At 50.1% G+C, this 21788-nt stretch overlaps 1 protein-coding gene across 1 annotated transcript in view; it reads left to right on the top strand.

Annotated features, from left to right (window-relative positions):
- Positions 1-21788, top strand: part of rreb1a (ras responsive element binding protein 1a) — a 30753-nt gene that overhangs the window by 8544 nt on the left and 421 nt on the right. The window contains exons 6-19 of the mRNA XM_061093887.1: positions 86-249; positions 4660-4801; positions 4933-5087; positions 7933-8122; positions 8226-8513; positions 10786-11194; positions 11276-13028; positions 13145-13335; positions 13428-13598; positions 14585-14746; positions 14979-15128; positions 15329-15444; positions 15815-16553; positions 17666-21788. The exon at positions 17666-21788 is cut by the window's right edge and continues 421 nt beyond it. Of these exons, the coding sequence (XP_060949870.1) occupies positions 86-249; positions 4660-4801; positions 4933-5087; positions 7933-8122; positions 8226-8513; positions 10786-11194; positions 11276-13028; positions 13145-13335; positions 13428-13598; positions 14585-14746; positions 14979-15128; positions 15329-15444; positions 15815-16553; positions 17666-18306 (5271 nt within the window). The 3' untranslated portion in view covers positions 18307-21788. The remainder of the gene's footprint in view (positions 1-85; positions 250-4659; positions 4802-4932; positions 5088-7932; positions 8123-8225; positions 8514-10785; positions 11195-11275; positions 13029-13144; positions 13336-13427; positions 13599-14584; positions 14747-14978; positions 15129-15328; positions 15445-15814; positions 16554-17665) is intronic.

The following is a 21788-nucleotide window of genomic DNA, read 5'->3' as shown; positions in this document are numbered from 1 at the left end:
GACGTGTTCTGGAGCTTCTTTATGTGACAACACAAACGTCTGAGTCCACGTGAGAAGATGAACACATGTTTGTGTGTCCCTGCAGCACAACACAGACGCCGGGGCGAGCGACCACTCGTGCAGCATCTGTGGGAAGTGCCTGAGCTCGGCCTCGTCGCTGGACCGACACATGCTGGTGCACAGCGGAGAGAGACCCTACAAGTGTGTGGTGTGTGGACAGACCTTCACCACCAACGGGAACATGCACAGGTACACAACCACACATATGATGCACTGCAACACACACACACAATGTACACAGAACGCACAACACACACTGATGCACTGCAACGCACAACAAGACACGTAAACATCACTATTACAGTTTTAATGTTTCAAACTAAACTTTATTCATCTTTAAAAACACACGATATTTTAAATGTATTTTTTATCTCAAAACAGGAAAAGTTAAACACTGTAAATAAAAACAGTGTGTGCCTAGTACACACAAACACACACATGAACACACACTAAAACCTCAGGCACAGGAAGTTGGCATTTGCGTGTGTGCGTGTGTGTGCGTGTGTGGTGGGATTACTCAGGAAGTGGGAAGACAACTTTTAACCATCCACCCCTAACAGACACACACACACACTCACACACACACACACACACACACACACACACACACACACACACGCCCAGTCATTTATCAGTGAAGTCCAGCCTCCACCATCGCATCCAACGGTCTCTTCAGCAGTGTGAGTGTGTGTGTGTGTGTGTGTGTGTGTGTGTGTGTGTGTGTGTGTGTGTGTGTGTGTGTGTGTGTGTGTGTGTGTGTGTGTGTGTGTGTGTGTGTGTGTGTGTGTGTGTGTGTGTGTGTTACCTGCAGTTTAAACGGCTTCTTCCCTCATATCATGTAATGATGATGTTGTTCTTCCTGTTTTAATGAAACCGGTTCTGTTGACATGATGGTGAGCGTGTTCATGTTGTTCTGATGAAGAACAGTAGAGAGGCTGATGGGAGGAGGAGGCAGGAGGAAGAGGAGGAGGAGTCAGGAGGAGGAAGAGGCAGGAGGAGGCAGGAGGAGGAGGAGGAGGAGGAGGAGGAGGAGGAGGAGGAGGAGGAGGAGGAGGAGGAGGAGGAGGAGGAGGAGGAGGAGGAGGCAGGAGGAGGAGGAGGAGGAGCGACTTGAAAACCCAGAGTTTTCAAACTAAAACAAGAGCAGTTCACACAAGTTTCTGATTTAGAGTCTGGAAACTCCAGCAGGCGTAACCATAGCAACAGTGTGGATGTCGCTGGGATGTCAGCTGCTTGTTGCTGAGCAGGTCAAAGACAGATGTTTACAGTTGTTCCTCTGGAAAGGTTTGGAATCCCCTTCAGTTTGCTGAGGAGACGTTTTCAGTTTCTTTTACTAATGAACAGAGGAAGAGCTCTGAGCGGTTTGAGGAGGAGAGGAGAAGAACCAGAGGATCTTCTCCTCATCGCTGACGGGATCTTCTCTGGGACCTGTTGGTCGGCTGCTCTCAGCTCTCTGCTCCCGAGCCTTTACCTCAGAAAGTCGGAGGTCTGGTTTGGCGAGTCTCTGCGGCGGCGTCTCTCTCTCTCTCTCTCTCTCTCTCTCTCTCTCTCTCTCTCTCTGAAACACAAACTGAACTCACACTGAGGCCTCCTGCCGGCTGCTCCGACCTGGAGGAGGATTTCCATCAACACACCCTGGAAACTGTTACGTCATTTTCTCAGAATCCTGCAACGAGGAATAAAACAGGAAGAAAAAAAGAAAAGAGGACGAGGACGGACGGAGCTGCTGCTCATTTACAATGCAAACTGCAGGAGAGCGAGGAGGTGAAGCAGGAGCGTCCGACTCCACGTCGCCCTGTGAGGCCTGTTTGCACATGTGCTGCAAGGAAATAAAGAGGAGGACTGTTCGGATGGAGAGAGGAGCGGAGGGAGAGCGGAGGGAGGGAGGGAGGGAGGGAGGGAGGGAGGGAGGGAGGGAGGGAGGGAGGGAGGGAGGGATCCATTTTGCAGCAGAGCATCCTTTGAAATGTGAAACGAGAGATTTTCCAACTCAACCATCTTCAAACAGGCAGAGAGAGAGAGAGAGAGGGGGGGGCTGGGAGGAGGAAAAAGAAGGAAAGAAGATGAGTGAGAGACGTGAGCGAGGGATGGAAAGAAGGAAGAAAAAGATTCAGCCATGAATTCTCATCCTTGTTTGGCAAAATCTGAAATGTGTTGTTTCCAATAAAGGAGACAGATTTAGAACAGTTTGGATTCAGAGAACGAGGGAAGAGAAGAGAAGAGAAGAGAAGAGAAGAGAAGAGAAGAGAAGAGAAGAGAAGAGAAGAGAAGAGAAAGAGAGTCTGAGATGAAACGTGAAACCACTGATCTCTGGTCGGAGGGCGGGGGGGCGTCGCTGGAGGAAAGTTACAGATCACACAAAAAGAGAAAAAGAGAGAAACTCCTTCAGCCTCAGAGCTTCTGTGATCATGAGTCCAGTTCCTGAAAAGAGTCAGAGGCTCAAACTCAGTTATTAACTATAAATCTGCTTCATAATCATAGTGTTGTCATTTATAAATCCTCCAAAATAAGAAACAGCTAAAACATTATTGTTCTTCAAATCAAAATACTAATAAGTTTATCCTGATACAAATGTTTTACATTTTGAACTTTTCGATGCATTTTATAGAAACAAATTGCATGAGACATTCTGGCCGTAGTTGTTATTTAAAATTAAAAATTAAAAAATGTAGCATTTCCTACAAAACAAGACAAATTGAGACATTAATATATTTAAATCTAATTTAATAATTAAGAGTCTCAGTGTCTTTGCAGTAGTTCAGCTGAAAGTTTATTTTCTATTCATTTGCTCTCTGTTAGCTCACATTTGTCTCTGGTTAGCTCTGGTTTGTCCTGGTTAGTCCTGGTTAGCTCTGGTTAGCTCTGGTTTGTCCTGGTTGGTCCTGATTAGTCCTGGTTAGCCCTGGTTAGCTCTGGTTAGTCCTGGTTGATCCTGGTTGGTCCTGATTAGTCCTGGTTAGCCCTGGTTAGCTCTGGTTTGTCCTGGTTAGTCCTGGTTAGCTCTGGTTTGTCCTGGTTGGTCCTGGTTAGTCCTGGCTAGCTCTGGTTTGTCCTGGTTAGCCCTGGTTAGCTCTGGTTAGTCCTGGTTAGCCCTGGTTAGCCCTGGTTAGCATTGGTTAGCCCTGGTTAGTCCCAGCTAGCTCTGGTTAGCCCTGGTTAATCCTGGTCAGCTCTGGTTAGCTTTGGTTAATCCTGGTTAGCATTGGTTAGCCCTGGTTAGCCCTGGTTAGCTCTGGTTAGCCCTGGTTAGCCCTGGTTAGCCCTGGTTAGCCCTGGTTAGCTCTGGTTAGCCCTGGTTAGCCCTGGTTAGCTCTGGTTAGCCCTGGTTAGCCCTGGTTAGCCCTGGTTAGCTCTGGTTAGCCCTGGTTAGCCCTGGTTAGCTCTGGTTAGCCCTGGTTAGTCCTCACAGTTTCCTCTCGGCTCACATTCGGCTCAGGTTGTTTCCTATCTAGTTTTTGGTGTGTTTAAGTTGTCATAGCAACAGACAACTGAGCTAATTAAAATAAAAGGAACATTGTAAACATTTAAAGCAGCAGAGGAACTTTAACATAATTTACTGTTAATACATTGTAAATACATGATGCCCTCTCACACACAAACACACAGACACACACACAAACACACACACACACACACACACACACACACACACAGACACACACACATTCATCAGGATTGTGTGACTGCAGACGCTGCACGTGTCCTGCCCTCTGATTGGTCGGTTGCTGGGGTCACAGTACACTTTAGGCAGAGGAGACTTTGCTCTCTGATTGGCTGAGTTCTGTTTCCCACCTGATTGGTTAATAAACAACTTCCTGTCAGCTGGTGTGAGATCTGCTGACTGTGTCAGGACCTCTTAAGGGCGTCCAGCTCGCTGCCTGTTGGCTTCTATTAATAGAGCTGACACCTCTCCTCCTGTTTCTGCTGGTTAACCCACTTTCTTCACCTCCTGCCCCCCCCCCTCTCTCCTTATCTCCTCCCTTCAACTCTCCCCCTTCTATTCTTTCCTCCCTTCCTCTCTTCATTTCATCTCCTTGTCTCCTTTTCTCTCTTCTTTCCTCCCCTTGTTTCCTTTCCTTTTTAAACCTTCGTAAACTGACACTTTGCTGCCACCACATGCGTTGGATGACCTTTACACACACACACACACACACACACACATGCACAAACACGCATGCACACACACGCATGCAGACACACGCATGCACACACACGCATGCACACACACACAGACACACACAAATAATAAAAAAATTATGAAGAGCCTACAAACTCTTAGTTCTAGTATCAAATATAAATACATAAATAAACAAACACAGATTTGACACGTTTACAGCAGACACACACACACACACACACACACATGCACACACACACAGACACACACACACACACACACACACACACACACACACACACACACACACACACACACACACACACATGCACACACACACACACACACACAGATGAACACTGCACTGTTTGAAGTTTAACGTTTGTTGACTTGGTGTTTTTTTTAGATCTTTATCTGTTTAATGAAAGTTCTTAGTTAGCTTCATCTCTTTCTTTCTTTCTTTCTCTCTCTCTCTCTCTCAGACACATGAAGATCCACGACAAGGACCCGGCCACCGGGATGCTCCCCATCTGCCCCCCCACCATCGCCAAGCGGCGCCGCCCGTCCGTCAAGAGGAGGCAGGGCTCGGAGGAGGAGAACGGGGAGGAGCCGCCCAGCAAGAAGGTAGAGACGCAACTCATTTCCATCAGACTCCAGAAAACGTTTCCTCGCCAACACCAGTTAGAGGTGAATGAACCCTCGGTGGTCGGTGGTCGGTGGTGTGAACATGGTCCCGTGTGCTCGCTGGTGTTCAGGTGGCGGCGGAGGACGTGGCGGCGGGGGAGGAGTCGGCGGCGGCGGTTCGCGGATCAGAGGAGGAGCTGCTGCCCTGTCCCATCTGCTTCAAGACCTGCAGCTCCAGACTGGAGCTGGACGCACACATGGACACACACCCAGACACTGCACTGAGGTACACACACACACGTGCAAACACGCACAAACAAACACACACATATACATACACACAGCGTCCCACAATCCCCTGCTTCCCCCCCATAAACCCCTGTAATGAGCTTTGATTTTTAACACTTTTACTAACTTCTACTTATGTAAAATGATCACTGGCGCTGCTTCAGGATCAGACGCACGTGAGGTCCGGCGTCAAGTATAGGTAGACTCCGCCCACGTAGGTGATGACGACAGGACGTATGTATGTCAGACAAAATTCTTTAGTTCCTAAATTACAATGTGAAACCAAAACTAACAGATCAGATGAAACAGGAACAAACACACAAAGGTTTAAAATGTCCTGAAACGTTCTTTGTTTTCTTTATCATCAGATTCAAACTTTAACTCAACATAATATTTAACACAATAACTCAAACTTCAAACATGGGGAAAGTAAATATGGTGGAAAATCCTGGACCCGAGTCTTTAACTGGGAACTGGAAAATAACAGAAGAAGTTGAAATGAATGATTCTCAGAGTGAAACAAGTTAACGATGAAAACTGCAACTGATTCAGATTCATCAACTTTATCTTTACATTCATAATAAAATCCATATTAGAAACAAATCGAAACTGTCGAAGGGATTAAAACATGTCAAGTAACCACTGACAGATTCAGAGATGAACGGATGGATGGATAACCAGAGGGGGGGGGGGCTAATAAGTCACCAGTGGGCCGGAGAGAGAGAGGGGCGTCTTAATAAGTCACAGGGAGGAGGAGGAGGAGGCGCTCAGCCGGGTCCCGTCGCCATGACGACACCCTCCTACCCCCCAGAAAAGATACCATCTGTCACCATGGCAACAAAACTCCTAACACCCCCACCCCACACACACACACACACACACACTGAGTTCATCCTGTTGCTTTTTCATTCATTCATTCATTCAGAAAGAAAGAACTTGTTTCTGAGCTGGAAAGTAAGGAAAGAAAAAGCAGAAAGGAAACAAAAGAAAGAAAGAAAAATAAGTTAATGTGGCAATTCAGTAAAGTGAAGGAGGGATGGAGGGACGGAGGGATGGATGGAGGGATGGAGGGACGGAGGGATAGAGGGACGGAGGGATAGAGGGACGGATGGAGGGAGGGAGGGATGGAGGGATAGAGGGATGGATGGAGGGATGGAGGGACGGAGGGATGGATGGAGGGATGGAGGGATGGAAGGATGGAGGAGGGCAGCAGGCGGCTCTGAGCTCGTTATGGAGGCAACAGGAATATTTAGCTGTAAATCCTCTTTAATCAGTCGCTAAGAGGATCGGAGGTGTAGAGAGAGAGAGAGAGAGAGAGAGGGGGCGAGGGAGGGAGCGATGGAGGGAGGGAGGGATGGAGGGATGGAGCGAGGGAGGGATGGAGCGATGGAGGGACGGAGCAATGGAGGGATGGAGGGAGGGAAGGTTCATTTGATTGAGTGTGTGTAAAAGATGAGTGAAAAGATGATGTGATGTTTTATGAATTATGAAAGAGAAACCTGAGGATCATAAGATCTATTAATAAAACCTAATTGATTATGAATAGATTCATCACTAATAGTTGCAACTAATTGAGACATTTTAACGATGCGGTGATTTCTCAGAGTAACGTCTCCTTCAGTCCAAAAAGAATTGAAATATTGATGAACACGTTGAAGGAAACTGATCCACATTGACAAAGAAACACACGAGCTGTAGAACAAAGGGATGAGAGGAGGAGGGATGGAGGGATGGAGGGATGGAGGGATGGAGGGATGGAGGAGGAGAGTTTAACAAGTGCTGGTCCACATATGGTCCACAGTGTGTGGTGTCCCCTCTCCCACCTCCCACCAAGAACCCTGTGACAACTTGTCTGAGTGGATTACACACAGCTTAAACACACACCCACACACACACACACACACACACACACACACACACACACACACACACACACACACACACACACACACACACACACACACACACACACACAGACACACACGTGGACGTGATAAGAGTGTGTGACTGTGGCAGACGTTGAGCAGCTGTCCTCTCAGTGCTTAACAAGAGCAGGTTATCACACACACACACACACACACACACACACACACACACACACACACACACACTTCTACACATGTGAGGACACGAGTTGTGTCCGTTTAAGTTTTAAACAAATGTTTCAACGATCGTTCAGATATTTTTGTGTCTTTCATCAGTTTTTTCTCTGAACCGGATTCGAACATCAAACCTGATCCAGAAACACAGAGAAATGTCGCCACCTTGTGGCCACAGAAGCAACTTTGTTTCTTTAGACTGAAGAAGTGGAAGAGACGAGAAAATGATACAAGAGAGAGAGAGAGGTAGAGGGAGAGAGAGAGAGAGAGGAAGAACGAATGAAAAGAGAGCAAAGTTGTGAAAAACATCTGGACACATTCACAATGATGGAAGAATAGAAATGATTCTAATGAATTATGAAGTGATAACTGATTAATCAACCGATCGTTGCATTGATTCTATTTTAGTGTGAAACTAAGACTCATCACCGTGAGATTTTATATCTGTAACTAAAAACCTTCAGATCAGAAAATAAAACATTAATCAGAAGAAATCGACTTCATGAAGCAGGAAACACAAAGAACATGAAACATCGTTAAGTTTCACTTCTGTATCCAAAGTGTTTGAACTTAAACAGGTTTCATTGTAGTAAACAAATCAATTTATTTATATATGTATATTGATATTAGTAATATATAAACTTCAGTCGTATTACAGCTGATCCATACCATCTATATACACTATACATCTATAGTCGTTGATTTCTTTGACCGGATCAGTGAACTCTCTCTCTTCTGCTCTAGGTGTGACTTCTGCTGCCTTTCTTTCCGAACTCACCGCGGGTTGTTGCGTCACAACGCGGCGGTTCACAAGCTCCTCCCCCAGGACCCCAGTGGCCGCCCCTTCATCCAGAACAACCCCTCCATCCCCACCGGGTTCAACGACCTGGCCTTCATCGACTTCTCCTGCAAGAAGTTCGCTCACATCGCTCAGGTAACGTGTCTCCACTCAGACCCGCCTCCTGGCGTCTCCACTCAGACCCGCCTCCTGGCGTCTGAGGATCCGTGTTCTAACGCTGCTCGCCGTCCTCCTGCAGGTTTGGTGCGAGACGAACCTTCGCCGCTGCATCAGCAAGTTCCACCGCTTCGTCTGTGACGGCTGCGACAAGGCGTTCCCGCTTCGCTCCGCCCTCGAGCTCCACAAAACCATCTCCCACCACGACAGACCCGCCCCCGCCGACTCGGAGGAAACGGTGGAGAAAGTCAAAGAGGGCGGAGCTGCAAGAAATGGCGTTGAGACCGAGGGTATGGAGGGAGAGGAAGTGACTCCACACTCGAAGCAGGCCAGCTTCCTGGAAGTGCTCGGTCTCCAGGACGTTTCCACGGTGAGCTTCAGGAAGACAAAGTGTTTGTGTCTGAGCTCAGAGAGGCGTGACCTCAGAGAGGCGTGACCTCAGAGAGGCGTGACCTCAGAGAGGCGTGACCTCAGAGAGGCGGGTCCTAGACCGGCGCCGAGCGACGACCTCAGAGAGGCGGGTCTAGCTATAGAGCCCCTGTCAATCTTTCTGAGGTCCTCCTCCACTTCTACTGGGATCTCACGATTAGGCACAGAATTTAAGTTGTCACTTTATGCAGATGACTTATTGTTGTATGTCTCAGATCCTTTCGATTCCCACAATCTTATCTGCTTTCCAGAGATTTGGTTCTTTCTCAGGCTATAAAGTGAATACTTCTAAAAGTGAATTCTATCCTGTCAATGCTTCAGCATCACGGCTCACACAATCAGACCTCCCTTTCAAAATGAGCCTTTCTGGCTTTAGGTATCTCGGGATCAACGTAACCAGAACGTTAAACTCTCTTTTTACTGCTAATTTCTCACCTTTAATGTCTAAAATTAAGTCTGACCTCAAAAGATGGAAGAGCTTACCTCTCTCGTTAATTGGAAGAATTAACGCGGTTAAAATGAACATTTTGCCCAACAAAATTGGGCAAAATGGGCAATTTTTGTTCCATTGTCTCCCACTTTTCCTGCCAAAGCAGTTTTTTAAAACAATCGATCAGACTATTTCTGACTTCTTATGGTGTGGAAAAGCTCCTAGGATCCGCAAATCCACACTTCAGAGATGTAAATTCAATGGCGGATTGGCACTTCCGAATTTCCAACTGTATTATTGGGCGACACATATTCAAAAAATGTAATTTTGGTTCAAGTCAGTGAATCTGCCATGGTGCCACCTAGAGGCACAGTCATGTGTTTCATCCTCCTTACCTGCTCTACTTACCTCTTCTATTCCATCCAACCTCTCAGGCTTCACAAATAATCAAGTGGTTAAAATTACATTAATCACACTTAAAATTTGGTATCAGTTTAGGAAACACTTCAGATTTAAATCAACATCTACTTTAGCTCCTTTACTGAACAATCATTTATTTCAACCTCCACTTACAGATTCAACCTTTCTCACATAATAAAGGCCTGAAATGTTTTAAAGATCTTTACAAAGATGGTATTTTTCGCAGCTTTACAAATCTCTCAGGAGAATTTCATCTCCCAACTTCTCATCTCTTTCGATACTTTCAAATTAGACACTGCGCTAAAGCTTTGTTTCAAGTTTTTCCCTCCTCGCCCCCGACCCTACAGTGGGAGGGGCTTATAAACCACGATCCACTTCAGAAATCACTTATCTCTAAAGTTTATAATGAACTTCTGTCTTTTGATTGCTCTCCAGCTGCTAAAGTTAGGGCTGCCTGGGAAGATGAGCTGGATCTAAACCTGGAGGATGACTGGTGGGACGCTGCTCTTAAGAACATGTACACAAGTTCATCCTGAGCTCGTCTCACACTTCTACAGTTTAAAGTTTAGAGTCTAAAGCTCGACTGTCGCAAATCCACCCCAGTATCACTGAGAACCACAACCGGTTTACCTCGACTCAATTAGACATGTTAGCTTTCACTTCCTTACTGGCAAGACGCCACCTTCTTCTCCACTGGAAGTCGACTAGAGCTCCCTCTAGTGGCTCAACGACACCATGTCTTTCCTAAAGCTGGAAAAGATCAGATATTCAGTGAAAGGTAGATCTAACAAATATTATAATAAGTGGCTTCTTCCCTTTCTTACATTCTTTCACTCTCTCCAGTCCCTGCCCCCTGATTGACGGACCCCCCCCCCCCCTCTCTCTCTATTCTCTCTTTCTTCTTCCTTTTTATTTATTCATTTACTTTTTTATTTTAAATTATTATTACTTTTTTTTATTTTTTTTATTTTTTAATTTATTTATACTGTGCAGCTTTAATACTTAATTATTACTTAATAGAATTTTAAGTTATTTATTTATCATTATTATTTTCATTGAGTTGTGTTATGTATTGTTCGCATGACCACGTCCATAAATTAAGAAAAACATCCTCGGAGGAAGAATGTAAAACTCACTCTCAATCCATCGAGTGTTTTTATGTCGATATCTATAGATTGTAAATTGTTGTTCAGAGATGATGTGAAACTCAATGTAAATTTGACATTGATTCCTGTTCTACTGTGACTTACCTCCTAATAAAAATATTAAAAAAAATAAAAAGAGAGAGGCGGGTCCTGAGACCGGCGACGCCCTCTATGACCTGGAGTAGTTCTGTGGTAACTCGGGGTCTTGATTGTTCCAGGTGACGTCCGGACCCTCGGACGATGAGATCCACCAGGCGCACCTGGACAGCATCAAGGTGATCCACGTGGAGGCGCCGCGCTCCAGCCTCCCGCAGGAGCCCGCCCCCTCCTTCCTGTCCGGGGGTCTGACCCTCCCTCTCGGGGGTCTCGGGGGGCTCGGGGGTCTGGCGGCCCTCAGCCTTCTGTCCACGCAGCCCTTCCAGACGGGCTTCCTCCTGCAGACTGGGGGGGGCGCCGCCGCCGCCAGCGCCGCTTCGTCCGGCGCCAAACCCAGCGAGGCGGGGGGGGTGGGGGTCATGGAGCTGGCCGACATCCAGCAGATCCTCAAAGTGGCGTCCGCAGCGCCCAATCAGATGGGCCTGAGCCTCCCGCCGCTCGCCAAAGCTCCCGGGTTCCCCGGAGGTCAAGGTGGGTGTGGCCTATGTTCCTCAGTCGATCATCAGATCCTGAATCCGACCGACGCTCAGTGGTTCTGTTTCTCGCCCCCAGGTCCGCCCCCAGGTCCGCCCCCGGCTCCGAAGGCCATGCCGCCGTTGAAGCCCAAACCTCCCAGCACCCCCCGCTCCAGCCTCACGGCGACCACGCCCCCCCCCCTCCAGAGCTCCCAGCAGGCGTCGCTGGGCTGCATCAGCCCGGGCCTCCCCCCCCCCAACCCCAACCTCTTCAAGTCGCCTTCCTCCTCCTCCTCCTCCACCGGCAGCGGAGGGCAGATGGAGGCGGAGTTCATGGGCGACGCCGACACGCCGTCGTCCGATTCGCCGCCGGCTGCGACCACGGCCGTACACGAGGAGGCGGGGCTTAGCAGCAGGAAGCCAGGAGCCAAAGCGGGGAGCAACGGGAACGCCGGCTCGGCCAAAGGTTCGTTCCCGTGTCGCTTCTGCGAGCAGGTCTTCTCCTTCTCCGGCGTGCTGCAGGCGCACATGCGCTTCCACCTCGGCATCCTGCCGCACCAGTGCAACATCTGCGACTACGTGGCGCCGGACAAGGCCACGCTGATCCGACACCTGCGGACGCACAGCGGCGAGCGGCCGTACGTCTGCCGGGTCTGTCACTATCCGTTCACTGTCAAAGCCAACTGCGAGCGCCACCTCAGGAAGAAACACGCCAAGAACTCCAGGAAGGACATCGAGAGGAACATCAAGTACGTGACCTCGGCCACCGCGGGAAACATCGCCGCCATCACCGGCACCACCCAGGAGGCGGAGCCGGGCTGCACCGGCGCCGAGACCACCTGCCGGTTCTGTGGCGAGGACCTGAAGACCTACCGGGCGCTGCAGATCCACCTGCGCACGCACAACGGCTGCCAGAAGAAGCCCTTCGAGTGCCGGCGCTGCGGCGCCGCCTTCCTCGCCAAACGCAACTGCATCCATCACCTGCTGAAGCAGCACCCGGAGGTGCAGGAGCGGGAGATCGAGGAGCACATCGCCTCGCTGCAGCCCGCCGCCGTGCCCGGCGCCGCCCCTCGAGCTGCGGCGACGACCGCGGTCCTGCTGAACGGGGTCGCCCCCCCGGTCCCGATGCTCCACGCCGTGAAGCTGGAGGAAGTGAACCTGGTGTTTCCCTCAGACCTGGACCAGCCGCTCGACTTCTCCGCTAAAGGTCGTGGCGCCGGGAGCCAGGTGGGGTCACCCGGGGTCAAACTGGAGAGCGTCTCCCCGACCTTCGACCTCTCGGGCGTGGACCAGCCCATCGACCTGTCGGTGCCCAGCAAGCGGCCGCGCCGGGAGGCGGAGCCTGCCACGCGGAGGGAGATCAAGGCGGAGCCGAGCGGCAGCAGCATCGAGACGCAGCAGCTGGCTCCGCCTCTGTCCAAGGACGAGAAGGTGGGCGGCGCCCTCCACCCGCACCCCCAGCTCGGCTGCTACCAGCTCCCCCCTGGGTCGACCCCTCCCCCTCCCCCCCTCCCCAATCTCAACAGCTCTGCTCGGACGCAGCGTCTGAAACCACTGCTGCCCAAACCGGCCTCCTCCGCCCCCCCCACCTCCTCCGCCCCCCCCACCTCCTCCTCCACCTCCTCCGCCCCCCCCAGCGCCCTGAAGGAGCTCCCCCCCCTCGCCTCCATCGCTCAGATCATCCACTCGGTCTCCAGAGCTCCAGACCTGCTGAAGAGAGAAGCCGTCTCGCTGGAGGTCAAACCCCCGAGCCTCGCCCCCCCCCCTCCGGCCGAGCCAGCCGGCGACGCCCCCGGCCCCCCCGGCGCTCTGGAGACGCAGAGCGACGACACGTCTGAGGGATCCTCCAGGTGCGTGACCTCCACTGACCTCCACTGACCTCCACTGACCTCCACTGACCTCCACTGACCTGAGCTTCTCTCTCTCTGTTTGGTGGAAGATGTTTCATGATTCTTCTCTTCTGCAGGAAACGCTCCCGGAAGAAACTGGCGCTGCTGGCGTCGAGAGAGAAGAACGCTGCGGGCGGCGGGGGGGGGGGCATCGACCTGGAGTCCAGCGGCGAGTTCTCCAGCGTGGAGAAGATGCTCGCCACCACCGACACCAACAAGTTCAGCACGTACCTGCAGAGCGGCGGCGCAGACCCGGGCGGGAAGAGAGGTAAGGGGGGGGGGGGGGGGGGGCGACCGACCGGACGCCGACAGGAAGTGACGCGAAGGTTCCGGGTGATTAACCGAGGTTTGATCGAACAGACGCGGACGGAGCAGGAGAGGCGGAGGAGAAGGAGGGAGGAGGGAAGGAGGAGGTGAAGAAAGGGAAGAAGAACGCTTACTCCAACTCTGTGCAGAAGATGACGTGTCCGTTCTGTCCCCGAGTGTTTCCCTGGGCCAGCTCCCTGCAGAGACACATGCTGACTCACACCGGTAACACACAGACACACACACACACACACACAGACACACACCGGTAACACACAGACACACACACCGGTAACACACACACACACACACACACACACACACACAGACACACACACACACACACAGACACACACAGACACACACCGGTAACACACAGACACACACACACACACACTCACACCGGTAACACACACACACACACAAACACACACACAGACACTCACAGACACACACCGGTAACACACACACACACACACACACACAGACACACCGGTAACACACACACACACACAGACACACACACACACACACACACACCGGTAACACACAGACACACACACCGGTAACACACACACACACACACACACACCGGTAACACACACACACACACACACACAGAGACAGACACACACACACACAAACACACACACACACACACACACACAGAGACAGACACACACACACACAAACACACACACACACACACCGGTAACACACACAGACACAGACACACACACAGAGACAGACACACACACACACAAACACACACACACACACACCGGTAACACACACAGACACACACACACACACACCGGTAACACACACACACACACACACACTCACACACACTCACACACAGACACACACCGGTAACACACAGACACACACACCGGTAACACACACACACACACACACCGGTAACACACACACACACACACACACTCACACACACACACACACACACTCACACACTCACACACACACTCACACACACACTCACAGACACACACACACTCACACTCACTCACACACACACACACTCACACACAAACACACACACACTCACAGACACACTCACACACTCACACTCACTCACAGACACACACTCACACACACTCACAGACACACTCACAAACACACACTCACAGACCCACACTGGTCGTCCAGATGTTTCCTCCTCACACAGATTCTTCTTCTTTCTCCTTCAGGTCAGAAACCGTTCCCGTGTCCGAAGTGCGACGCCTTCTTCTCCACCAAATCCAACTGTGAGCGCCACCTGCTGAGGAAGCACGGCGTGACGCACCGCACGCTGCGGCGCAGCGGCTCGCTCGGCAAGAAGGACGGAGAGGACGGCTCGCACGAGAGCGGAGGTCAGTGGGAGGAGCTCTGTGGAATGTTTAAAAACTCAAACACACATGTTCATTCTTCTTGTGACATGTTTGAAGAACCTCGAACACCAGATTGTGAACCAGTGATGAATGTACTGGTTGTGTTGATTGTGTTGATTGTGTTGATTGTGTTGATTGTGTTGATTGTGTTGATTGTGTTGATTGTGTTGATTGTGTTGATTGTGTTGATTGTGTTGATTGTGTTGTCCCTCAGAGAGTCAGTCGGAGACGGAGCAGGCAGCAGCACACGACCTCAGCGCTGCCAACACCCCCGGAGGCCCCTCCCCCTCGGCCGGGAGCCCCGACCCACTGGAGCAGGAGCTGGACTTCACACAAACAAGCCCCTCCCCCACGTCAAGTCAAGGTCAGTCAGTGAAACGTTAGTTTTGTGTTAACTTTTCATTTCATGATATTGTCATTGGACGTCTCGTCATGAAAGATTTATTTTAAATAATTAGTGGAACTTCTGCTGTTGACTCATCATTCACTTCTTCTTTAGTTTCATTGAATTGTGTAGTTGTGTTGTGTTGTTGCTCAGTTTGCTGACGGTTTGTTGTGTTGCAGATTTCAGTTCAACTGAAAACGAGGACGAGCAGGAGGATTCCGACGTGTCTGACCAGCAGGGGGCGCCAGAGAGCAGAGCAGCTCAGAGGAAACAGCCTCCGCTGAGCAGCACCAAGGTAACGACTCCACCACGTGATCGGAGGAACGAGATTTGAATCGTTACTATATTAATAATATAATTACTAGCTGTTGCTGATGTGATGTGTGGCGTGTTGCTGATGTGATGTGTGGCGTGTGGCGTGTTGCTGATGTGGCGTGTTGCTGATGTGATGTGTGGCGTGTTGCTGATGTGATGTGTGGCGTGTTGCTGATGTGGCGTGTGGCGTGTTGCTGATGTGGCGTGTGGCGTGTTGCTGATGTGGCGTGTGGCGTGTGGCGTGTTGCTGATGTGGCGTGTGTTGCTGATGTGGCGTGTGGCGTGTTGCTGATGTGGCGTGTGGCGTGTGGCGTGTTGCTGATCTGATGTGGCGTGCGTTGTGTGTTCAGGCGATGAGCAGCGACGACGACTGTCACAGCAACAAGAGTCTGGACCTGGACTTCGGGAAGAAGCTCATCGACTTCAAGCTCTCCACGTCTTCAGGCTCCGCCCAGGAAGAGCAGAGCTCCCCGCCCACCTCCTCTGCCTCCTCCTCGGCGCCCTCGTCCAGCTCCGCCCCCCAGGGGGCCGCCCAGGGCCCGGAGCTGGAGGAGAAGGAGAGGAAGGCTGCAGCCTCCTCCTCCTCCTCCTCCTCCTCCTCCTCTGCTCCTGTGGTGAAGCAGCAGCCGGAGTACAAACACGTGTGTCGAGTTTGCAAGAAGAGTTTCCGTTACGCCACCACCCTCGCCCGCCACGAGAGGGCGCACCTCTCAGAGGAGACGCCGGCGCCGGCACCGGAGGAGGAGACGCCCGAGGCCGAGGAGGAGCCAGAGAGCAACGCCACCAAACCGGCTGAGGAGGAGAAAGAGGAGGAGGATGAAGAGGAGGAGATGAGGGAGATGGACCTGGAGGATGGAGGAGGAGTGGAGAGCGAGGGGGGGGAGAGCGGGGAGTCGGAGGAAGAGGAGGAGGAGGAAGAGGAGGAGAAGGACAAGGAGGAGAGGAGCGATGAAGAGACAGAACCAAAGAGTCACGAGGGAGGAGAGACGAGCGGAGGACGAGTGGACAAGAGGAAGAAGATCTGTAACGTCTGTGGGAAAAGGTTCTGGTCCCTGCAGGACCTGACCCGACACATGAGGTCGCACACAGGTAACACAACCTGCACACACACACAGGGAACACAACCTGCACACACACACAGGTAACACAACCTGCACACAGGTAACACAACCTGCACACACACAGGGAACACAACCAATCACACAGGTAACACAACCTGCACACACACACAGGGAACACAACCTGCACACACACACAGGGAACACAACCTGCACACAGGTAACACAACCTGCACACACACAGGGAACACAACCAATCACACAGGTAACACAACCTGCACACAGGTAACACAACCTGCACACACAGGGAACACACACAGGGAACACACACAGGTAACACAACCTGCACACACAGGGAACACAACCTGCACACACAGGGAACACACACAGGGAACACACACAGGTAACACAACCTGCACACACACAGGGAACACAACCTGCACACACAGGGAACACAACCTGCTAACACACAGGTAACACAACCAATCACACACACAGGGAACACAACCAATCACACACAGGGAACACAACCAATCACACACACACAGGTAACACAACCTGCACACAGGGAACACAACCTGCTAACACACACACAGGTAACACACACAGGGAACACACACAGGGAACACAACCAATCACACACACAGGGAACACAACCAATCACACACAGGAAACACAACCAATCACACACACACAGGTAACACAACCTGCACACACACACAGGTAACACAACCAATCACACACAGGTAACACAACCTGCACACACAGGGAACACAACCAATCACACACACAGGTAACACACACAGGTAACACAACCAATCACACACACACAGGGAACACAACCAATCACACACACAGGGAACACACACAGGGAACACACACAGGTAACACAACCAATCACACACACACAGGGAACACACACAGGGAACACACACAGGTAACACAACCAATCACACACACACAGGGAACACACACTTCTCACTGGTTGTGTTCTAACTTCTCAGATTGTTCAGTTACAAGTTTTCAGGTGAAATGAAAACGTGTTTGTGATTTCCTTTGATGTGTTTGTGATTTCATTCCGTGGACTGATCTCTGTAACTCCTCCCCCTGTGACTCCTCCCCCTGTGACTCCTCCCCCTGCAGGCGAGCGGCCCTACCAGTGTCAGACGTGCGAGCGGACGTTCACTCTGAAGCACAGCCTGGTGCGTCACCAGAGGATCCACCTGAAGCCCCGCGGCGCCGAGGGCGAGGACGGAGACTCCTGCAGCCCCACGCCCACCTCCACCGGCCCCCCCTCGGAGAACGAGAGCGAGTGTGGGAGCAGCGCCGCCAAGGAGGAGGAGGGGGAGGAGGAGGAGGAGGAGGAGTTGAAGGAGGAGGAGGTGAAGGAGGAGAAGAAGGAGGAGGTGAAGGAGGAGAAGAAGAAGGAGGTGAAGGACGAGGAGGAGGAGGCTGGGCCCGGAGCAGAATCTGAGGAAGGGGCGGAGTCAGAGCCGACCCCCCCGGTTCCCTCTGAGGAGCCGGAGAACGAATCTGAACTTTGTGTCGACTCGGCGCCGCAGCAACCCGACAGCAGCACGTCTCCACGGCAACAAGCTACCGACACAAAGACGAGCGAGCAGAAACCAACCCGGGACCCAAACTCCTCCAAAGACCCCGCCCCCTCCGCCTCCAGCTCGCCACCAGGGGGAGCCCTCACCTCCACGCCTGCAGAGGGCGCCACCCAGGGGCTGCTGGAGCAAACGCTTCCCAACGGAGAGCCTCCTCTGGTCGGGGGGGACTGAGGAGGAGCCTCCGGAGCTGCTGAGCGTCACCACAGTGCATTACCATGGAAACGCCCTTCATCACGCTACCGTCACTGATGATGATGATGATGATGATGATGATGCAAAAACCAGCCCAGAAAAACAGTTTTTGAAGAAGCTGCAGCTGGTTTTCTTGAAGTGCCTTACTACTAGTCCTCCTTCTACGATGTTCTTTGCTATATCTTTATCTGCATTATTACGGAGGATGGATCTAATTTTTATAGCTTTTTACGATGACAATGAATTGCATTACTATTTTTTGTGCGGGGAATCTATACTTCAGCAATAAAAAGAATAAAGTTACGATTTATTATGGTTCTAGATTCTGTTTGCGAATGAATGATCAACGAGACGGAGCCGTCACGTCGGAGAGCTAGCCGTGAAGATCGGACAGAACCCGATGAACTGGACTCTTTTCTTTGGTCCGTCAGCAGCTTTTCAGAATTCAAACTTCTGTTCACGTGTTTCTGGATAGAATCCAACATGGCGGGGACGCCGCTTCCCCCCGTGTGGCGAACCACGTCTTTAACTGGAAATCCTTCCTCCGGCTCGCGGCAGATACACAAAACATTTATGAACTTGACAAAGTCAAATTCTGTGTGAAAGAAAAATTGTGTTGATCCTTTTGCTCTTTGTGTTTGTTTGTGTAATCCTTCACACTTGTGATCCCTCTGCGTCTCCCTCTGGGTTGTGTTAATATTTTCTCTTTCCTAATCATTCTCAGTTGACTCTTTGTCGAGCGTGTGTACGATGTGTGTGTTGTTAGCAGCGAGCTGCAGCGTAGCCACGGGAATTCTTGTGTTTTGTGGATATTTTTTATAACTGAACAAATCAAAGGTTTTGTTGTGTATGTGTGCGACTCCCACCTGTGTCTCATCGTCACCCCCTAGTGTTCACGTAGGGTATATACCAGGGCCTCATGTGGCTCAGTTTACCTCAATCTCTGCTTTTAACTGCGACCACGAACAGATCGGACGAGCATCGCAGCCTCACATCCTGTGTCTTCCACCGGGCTAGCACGGCTAATTCTGTGCTAGCCCGGTTTCCACTGTGGCCGGAGGCGTGGCTTCACACGTCTGAGTTGTTATGAATTAGTTTCAACTGCAGCGTCAAATCCAAACTCTAAAGGGCTGAGTCATCGCTAGCACGCTTTATGCATTTAACTTTAACATTTGCTAGAAATTCACAACTCCTGATAAAAGGGCTAACAGTAGCTTCCAGGTCAAATTAATGCTAACCAGGGCTAATTTGTAGGACCATGCTAACCAACCTGCTGAGGCCTTCACTGGGTACATTTCTACAGCACGTTAGCTAGCACTCATTAGCTCTGTTAGCCTGAGCGTTGTTCAACGGCTAGACAAGACAACAGTTAACTCGTTGTGTATGCTAAGCTGTCGCTAGCACCAATCGTTAGCCTGTTAGCTTGTTTTGGGTCCTTTGAAATCTACTCAAAGCACAAGCGCTTCAGCTAACTGACCAGCGAGGAATTGCTAATCAGGCTAACGCTGCATTAACAGAAGCTAATAGCAGGCCTAGCTAACCTTCCAGTATTACCAGTTCCTTTCGTCGGTCCAGGACAACGTTAGCATGTTTCCTTGTATTCCAGAGTCTTCAGAGACGAGAACAACTGATACAAAGAAAACGTGAACTTAACAGTTTATTCATTTAGCATCAGAGACAATCAGTCGTATGTTTCCAATTGAAAACCGATTTGAAATAATGAATTAAACCTTTCGTTGCTTCTCCAGTGGTTTCCAGGAGGAGCTAGATGAGTTTTATGAAATGTTCCTGGACCATATTTCCTCAAACAAGTCAAAGTCGTGAACCTCCAACCCGACACGTCTCCAACCGGCCGAGTCGTCACTGATCCCGACGTCGTGTGAAGATGAACATCGCATATTTCTCTCTTCGCACGTTTTCGTCAGTTTATTTTTATATCAATTATCGACCTCATAAGCAAAACATACGAACCTCAGCGGCTCAAAACGAAAACGTCAGACAGCGACTGTCGGTCCGAGAGAAAGATCGTGAACAAGCAGACGGGACGCTGCTGTAAACCGGCACTAACGACTTCTACTACTACTTCTATTCTTCTACTTCTACTACAGTGGAACGTTGTGACGCAATCAGGAGAGCGAGTCCCCCCCCCCCCCCGTGTTCGCTGGTTGACTTTCACAAAATCCTGATGTTTTACCTTTGAATGATAAATCGACTCCGGATCAAATATGAGTTTCGTCAAATTATCCTTCGTCCTGTTTTTCTTCGTCTCTTCCAAAGTTTCCCACGATTTCCCTAAAGTCAAAATCGTCAGAATTCAAACCCTCGAACACTCGCGTTAGAAACGTTAGCGTGGAACTGGAAATGATAAGAATCTGTGTTTCATGTTTGGAGTCGACTGGATCCGAGAGTTTCACGCTAGCAAGAAACTTCAGGAATATTTTTATACTATCGTCTAAAACCTGAGAACTTTAAATGGGAACAAGTGGGCCATGCTATGCTAAGCTAAGTTAGCTTCCTCCCTTCTGGCTCCATGTTGGTTAATGGAGCAAATGAATCGTTTAAGTTTCCCAGCTGGTAGAATCCTCTCAGAGTCCAGTTGCACCTGAAGAAGAAACACTTCCTGAATGAGACGTTTCTCCGTGAAGCTCCGGTTCTCCTTCAGTCGACGGTGGAACGAGAACGTGTCTTCACGAGAACTTCAAACCAAACTGGAGCTGAAGCTGCTGGAACCACTGGTTCGTTGAGTCTCAACCTTCAATGAGTTCTGATCTTGATTTGGCTGAAGAAACTTTCCCTCTGAATTATTGTATGTTTGTCCACCTCCTCGGGAATATGTGCGATTGTCTGTGAGTGTGTGTCTGTGTGAGTGTGTGTGTCTGTATGAGTGTGTGTGTCTGTGTGTGTATGCGTGCACGGCCATATGAATACTGGAGTTCCATTCGAATGCACATGGACTGTTTTTAAATGTATTTATTTGGAGCCCAGGTGTGTGTGTGTGTGTGTGTGTGTGTGTGTGTGTGTTAGTTTCCACAGTGAGAAGAAGCCATGTTTTGAAAGTATCACATTTATGCTGCAGAAGTGATGGTTTGTGTTGTGGCTCCTCCCACTTGCCGTAGCGTCGGAGTGCGACTCGGACGTAGCAATAAGAAATCCTGAATCCAAAAAGCTTTACGTAGATCTGAGTCGAGACTCCGTCGGTTCTGTTTATTTTTAGTTTGGATGATTTTTGTTTGTGCTTATTTGTATTTTTTCTCTCTGACATATAAATGCATATAAAACTGTGAAAATCCATCGTGTTCAGTTAAGGGTGAGTTTAGGCTACTTTTCTTTCTTGCATGTTAATCTAATTTGTTCAATTATGGATGATTTCTCTTTTTACACACACACATATATAAATCTAGAAATATATATAATCTCGCTCTCAGGGTCTTTCACAAATTCATTATCACAAATACTTCATC

The sequence above is a fragment of the Limanda limanda genome, chromosome 20, assembly GCF_963576545.1.
Source record: "Limanda limanda chromosome 20, fLimLim1.1, whole genome shotgun sequence".
In the NCBI taxonomy this organism is placed as follows: domain Eukaryota; kingdom Metazoa; phylum Chordata; class Actinopteri; order Pleuronectiformes; family Pleuronectidae; genus Limanda; species Limanda limanda.
The sequence above is the reverse complement of the archived record's forward strand: the minus strand, read 5'-3'. Positions and strand labels throughout refer to the sequence as shown.